At 35.9% G+C, this 6,806-nt stretch overlaps 1 protein-coding gene across 1 annotated transcript; it reads right to left on the bottom strand.

Annotated features, from left to right (window-relative positions):
* Window positions 1-3,231: 3,231 nt before the first annotated feature.
* LOC139900559 (isocitrate dehydrogenase [NADP]-like) lies at window positions 3,232-6,481 on the bottom strand. The gene is made up of 8 exons (XM_071883327.1): window positions 6,403-6,481; window positions 4,540-4,631; window positions 4,339-4,442; window positions 4,186-4,254; window positions 3,981-3,986; window positions 3,723-3,875; window positions 3,547-3,669; window positions 3,232-3,337 (listed from the first exon to the last, which is right to left on the bottom strand). The coding sequence occupies exons 1-8, from the start codon at window positions 6,479-6,481 to the stop codon at window positions 3,232-3,234; spliced, it is 732 nt and encodes a 243-aa protein (XP_071739428.1).
* Between the last annotated feature and the right edge of the window lie 325 nt (window positions 6,482-6,806).

Genomic DNA, 6,806 nt, shown 5'->3' with positions numbered 1-6,806 from the left:
ACCGACACGTGTGAAAGCTGTGTGATGGGCAAGCAACATCGAAAACCTTTCCCTCGTGACAAAGCTTGAAGAGCGAAAGGTATACTGGAGCTGGTGCACACCGACGTTTGTGGATCAATGAGGACCCCGTCACTTAACCAAAACAGGTACTTTATTCTCTTTATCGATGACTATTCTAGAATGACGTGGGTGTACTTCATGCGTGAAAAATCTGAAGTATTTACTATATTCAAGAAGTTCAAGAATTTCGTAGAAAAGAGTAGTGACCATCATATAAAAACACTAAGGAGTGATAGAGGAAAGGAATATACATCTACACAATTCAATAAATTTTGCGAAGATGAAGGAGTTAAACGCCAACTCACTGTTGGTTATGCCCCTGAGCAAAAATGGTGTCTCCGAACGCAAAAATAGAACTGTAATGGAAATGGCCAAAACAATGATACATGAAAAAGGCCTTCCAAACAGTTTCTGGGCTGAAGCTGTATACACAGCTGTATATGTACTAAATCGATGTCCCACGAAAGCCGTCGAAAACAAGACTCCTATTGAGGCATGGAGTGGAAGGAAACCGTCGGCGAAACATCTACGAGTATTTGGATCTATCTGCTACATCCATGTTCCTAAGGAGAAACGTCACAAACTCCAAGAAAAATAAGAAAAAGGAATATTTTTGGGCTACAGCACACAGTCAAAAGGCTATCGAGTCTATAACCTAAAGACCAATAACATCGTGATTAGCCGAGACGTGGAGTTTGACGAAGACGCTTCTTGGAACTGGGAAAAAGATAAAGTTGAAAAACAAACATATCTGCAGCGGATATCTATTGAAACTCCAGCTCAACAACCACTACAAACGGAGCATTCTAGTGATGCAAGTACCGGAGAAACGAGCCCTACTACTCCAACTTCTCCGATGGTCACATTACCCATAGCGCAAGAAGATTCAAGTTCGGAGTCAACACCTGGAAGAGTTAAAAAGTTAGCAGAGGTGTACGAGACTTGCAACTTCACAACAATAGAACCTGAAAGCTATGAAGTTGCATCCAAAGATGAAAAGTGGGTGGCTGCTATGAACGAAGAAATCAGAATGATCGAGAAAAACAACACATGCGAGTTAGTTGATCATCCCGAGATAAAGAAATCATTGGAGTTAAGTGGGTTTACAAAACAAAGCTCAACCCTGATGGTTCTATACAAAAATACAAAGCAAGGCTAGTAGCTAAAGGCTATTCACAACAACCAGGAGTTGACTACAACGAAACTTTCGCACCTGTAGCTCGACTGGATACTATAAGAGCACTTGTGGCGCTAGCAGCTCAACGAAGGTGGAAGATTCACCAACTAGATGTGAAATCAGCCTTTTTAAATGGATTTCTCGAAGAAGAAATATACGTAGAGCAACTACAAGGGTTCATCCAGAAAGGAAAGGAAGATCAAGTTCTAAAGTTGAAGAAAGCCTTATATGGACTTAAACAAGCACCACGTGCACGGTACAGTCTCATTGATAGCTACTTCACAAGTTCAGGGTTCAGGAGGAGTCAAAGTGAGCCCACACTCTACATTAAAACCCAAGGTAACTCTGACACTCTTATTATTTCCTTGTATGTTGATGATCTTATATATACGAGAAAGAACGAGAGAATGATACAAGAGTTTAAAGAAGATGAAAACATTCGAGATGAGTGACCTTGGTTTGATGCGCTATTTTCTTGGCATCGAAATCAGTCAAGAAAAGGAAGGCATCTTCATATGCTAAAAGAAATACACAGAAAATCTCCTGAAAAAGTTTAACTATACGGTTGTAAAACCGTAGCCACGCCACTAGTTGCCAATGAGAAGATAAGACAAGAAGATGGATCGGAGAAAGCGGATGCTTCAAGATTCAGAAGTCTCATTGAAAGCCTACTTTATCTGACAGCAACAAGACCAGACATCATGTACGCAACAAGTCTACTATCCAGGTACATGAAAAACCCTACACAAATACATTATGGAGCTTCTAAAAGAATTTTAAGATACTTGCAAGGTACCATGGACTACGGAATATGGTACAAGACCACTATAGACTCGAAGCTTCATGGATACACTGATAGTGATTGGGCCGGATCGGTGGATGACATGAAAAGTAATTCAGGATACACATTCACACTTGGATCTGGTGTATTCTCATGGGCATCAAAGAAACAAGAAACGGTAGCACAATCGTCAGCCGAAGCTGAGTACATCGCAGCCGCTAACTCAGCTAATCAAGCTATATGGATAAGAAGAATACTAGAAGACATGGACGAGAAACAAGATGAAGCTACAAAAATATTTTGCGACAACAAGTCTGCAATCGCGATTGCAAAGAATCCAGTATTTCATGGTAGAACAAAACATATTGATATCAAATATCACTTTCTACGAGAAGTCTCGGCCAAAAAAGACATCGAATTAAAATACTGCAAAACTGAGGAGCAGATTGCAGATATTTTCACAAAAGCGTTGCCAGGACCCAAGTTCGAGTTCTTACGCAACATGCTCGGAGTAACACCGAAATACATTAAGGAGGAGTGTTAAAATTACTAATGTATTTCTAGAGTTATCTAGAATTAATTAGATAACTAATAGATAATTAGTAACTAGATATTTAGGAGGATGTGGTAGAATTGACTAGAAATATGGTTAGTCAAAAATATCATAAGTTACTAGATATATAGTAATCGACATTGAGGCCTATAAATAGGCAAATGGGTCTTGCATCATGAAATGTACTCAAGAAACTTCAATCAATAAAAAAGTCTTATACAAGTCATCCATCCAATCTCTTCTAATTACAAACCGTCCCCTCTTTACATCAAAATTCAATATCATCACTAATTCAATACATCTAATATACAACTAATCATCACTTTTATAAATCAAAATCTATTACTATTCTAACAGTTATAATTCTTCAAAGCAAAATATAAACCTTTATAATAACGATATCCAATCGATATAGGCAATGTTTGTAAAATAGCTTTGTAGAATCCGATCATATGAGCAACCCATTGAACTAATAAAACCAAGTATCTATTTCGAGAATCGATTTTACACAAAAGGACACTCAAACAAAGAGAACAAAAGCATATAAATCTTTTTCGTCGGTTATTACTCTCAAATGTCCACGCACTTACCTGCATATCAACAAATTTGACAAACAAAAGACTTGGTTGATCATAAAATGTTAAATAATTAATAAATAGATTAGGACGATACATACAGTGCCGATTTGCCCACAACTCTTGCTTTCAGCTCGTTTGCTACAGCGTCAATAAATTCTTCAGTGTTCAAGTAGTGCTCCCTACTCATCCTGAATAACAAAAACAATATAACACTAACAAATCGAATTCGGGGCATTTTATGAAGATTCCAATCCCTCTTCTATAATCTTCCAAGTTATTATAAATTAATAAGTGATATTATTATATAGGGTTTGGTTACTCGGTGAAAACATTCCTTATTTAAGTCATAGTAAGCCAAAAGTATTCAATTAGTCAGAGTCAAGTCAAACTAATTTACTTGGAACCATGAATAATGAGTGCAAGATCCTTAGTCATCTTCCCAGATTCAATGGTGCCAATACATGCAGCTTCTAGCTTCTCAGTGAACTCCAAAAGCTTAGAGTTGTTATCCAACATTGCCCTAAAATAACACAAATTTATATTCATCAGCTCAAACAAATCAAAAACTTTTACCTATGGGCTAGCCCACGAGTCCAAGCCAAGATAGATGCTATGCCGTTATAAAACCAGAAGAAATTAAATGTACGCGCAAACAAAATAAATTGAATAATTAAAACGTTTTTTTTCTGAGGGCTTACCAAGACTGATGTCATCAAGCCGAGAGATCTGAACCATGTAAATGTGCAATTATTTTTAAGATGTTAATTAACAATTAAATGAAATACATTTAAGATAGTGGTGGGCGGTGAAGATGATTAATATTTAGATTACCTTGTGCTAACATATCACTTTGCACATCACCATCATAGTTTTTGCATGCCCATACATAACCTCCATCACTCTTAAGAGCGTAAGCAACCATATCATTAATGAGACGGTGTTCATACCGACAAATTATTATATATACAAAAAGATGATAATGATGATTGCAAATTAAAAAATTAGGACACTAAAAAAACAAAATTTAACTACTAACCATATTGCAGCAGCCTCAAACTTTGATTGCCAGTTGCTTTCATAAACTTCTTGGAAAATATACTTGAATCTTTATCAGAAAATAAAATAAAACAAAAGTAGGTAACAGATTTTCATTCAGTAAATGTACGTATGACAAATGAATATAACATACCTTCCATCATATTTCTTAAGAATAGTGTTCTTGGTGCTAAGATAAAGTGGCCACTTTTTCTGATAAGCCCTGTTCATTGAGGGCTCCGCAAAAGCAGTGATCGACTATTCAACAAAATGAAATTTAATATCATGTTTAACGCTCGATATACGGATCAGAAAACTAATCTAGAAAACAAACAGATTTAAAAAAAGAAAATACCTCGTCAGTGTTGTACAGTGACAAAGCTACCCCTCCAGCACCAGCGAGGTTGTAAACCTCCAAGTCTATTTTTTCACCTTCTCCTTCTGGAACTGCAAAAAGAAATTAAAATTAATAAATTCCAAATAAAATGTAATAAAAAAAACATGACAGTTTTTTAATGGAATGACAAATTTCTGATTATTATCTAAGATATAAAAAAACCCTAAACCCTAAACTCTAAAGCGGGCTAGATTTTACTTCACAAAACATGAAGAAGAAAAAAAACGTTAACATTCTTCACGATCAATATTATCTTGAATGTTATTTTTGTCGATCGTTTTCCCACCTAAATAATAACATTCATCACAAAGTGTCTTTTTTAAATGTTCATATTTTCGTGTGATCTTGATGCATGAAAAAAAAATTCCAGAAAAATTGAATTTGTTTTTTTTTTTGCTTCCCTCCGTTTCTCCCCGATTGGTTACTTCCCCATTCATCCTGCCCCTATTGATGTGCTTAATCTATCGCCACTATATGAGTTTTGGAATTAGGTATCTCATTTGCCTCTATTTAAAGATATTTGTAAATTATATTTGTGAATCGTTCTTTATTGTGTGATTATCTTTGACATTATAGGTGTACTGATGATCATAAAGTATGGTATTTAAAGATATTCGTAAATTATATTTGTGAATCATTATTTTGTGTGTGATTATCTTTGACATTATAGGTGTACCGATGATCATAAAGTATGGTAGATGGTTAATGGTGAAGGAGAGCTATTTAAAGAATAAATTTGAGTGTGTATGCTAGAAATTTGTAGATCGGCTCTGGCGATGGTTATAGAGGTCAGTCGCATATCCAATGAAAGTACAAACCTGATTAGATTTATTCATTTTCTGGTGATGTTTGTTTATTTTTGCAAAAAGTAACAATGTTCATTTGAATTGAGTATCCTCGTCAACGCTTTCATTGATATTAAAGCAGGAAATGTATTTTTATCAATTACAAATTTTGTAGTTTCTTGAAGACGCATAAGGTTTTCGATGAAACGTTAATGGCATATACTGACAGTTTTGGATCCGTTACAATTTTAATCAGGTGAAATTTTCTGTATGTTAGTGCATATTTTGTAATCCCTAGTTCCATGAACTTTAACGTTTTATTTGATCATGTTGTAACCTGCAATATTGTTAAACGTTGATTGTCGAGTTGTTATTTTATATTTGTAAACGTTTAAATGTAATCTGTAATGTTACTCGACAGTCGGCCGACTGACATAGTCAGTCGACCGACTGTCAACCACAGTCGACCGACATAGGAACTGAGGTATTTAAGCCAAGTTAATCTCCACTAATTTGGTTAATCACTCTGAATATTTTTCACACACAAGAACAGTTCCAGGTCGGGTCTCTCTCAAACTTCATGTCCAAATACCACAGAATGTCAGTCTAGGCTTCGTGTTTATCAAGATCTAATCTTGGTTTGACTCGTACGAACCCGAAAACCCATAGATATTCGTTTAAGCTCGTTCTAGTGTTATTCCGCCTCTAGATCGTGTTAGGTTGATTCTAAAATCCTCTCCCAGCGTCTACAAAGTGGTATCAGAACCTTGGCTTGCTGAATCAATTGTTTTAAACGAGTTCTTGGTATATTTTTGGGTCAAAAATTGGTTTTGGATTGAATTTTGCATACTTTTACGTTAAACTTTTACAGTCGACCGACTTAGGTGTCAATCGACCGATTTTCATATATTTCGACCGATTGTCACTAGTTCGACCGATTGACGTTAGTTCAACCGATTGTCTTAAAACCGACCGACTTTAGTTCTAAATCGACCGACTTTAGTTCTAAACCGACCGACTTTAGTTATAAACCGACCGATTGAAGAAACATCGACCGATTGAGAAAAGTAATACCATTTGGCTAAATGTAAACAGAACTTCGACCGATTAACCATTGACAATCGACCGACTGTAACTGTTCATCGACCGACTGTCAACAACAGTTGACCGACTTTGGATCAGATTCAACCTTAATTAATTTTAACGATGTCTGATCAGGCAATGGCAATTACTTCCGGCGTTCAAAACATTTTACTATCTGATAGTGAATCAGGCAGTGCCAATCGTGCTCCTAGACTTGATAATACAAATGATTACATTAGATGGAGGTCTAGGTTTATGAATTACATTAGAGGCCTTGATCCTAGAATGTGGGATTTGATACAACATGAATATAAAGAGCCTTTAGGTACTGATGGTAATAGTAAAAAGTATGAAGAT

The sequence above is a fragment of the Rutidosis leptorrhynchoides genome, chromosome 3 (genome assembly GCF_046630445.1).
Source record: "Rutidosis leptorrhynchoides isolate AG116_Rl617_1_P2 chromosome 3, CSIRO_AGI_Rlap_v1, whole genome shotgun sequence".
In the NCBI taxonomy this organism is placed as follows: Eukaryota; Viridiplantae; Streptophyta; class Magnoliopsida; order Asterales; family Asteraceae; genus Rutidosis; species Rutidosis leptorrhynchoides.
Note: the sequence above shows the minus strand (reverse complement) of the source record. Positions and strands in the feature narration are given on the sequence as shown.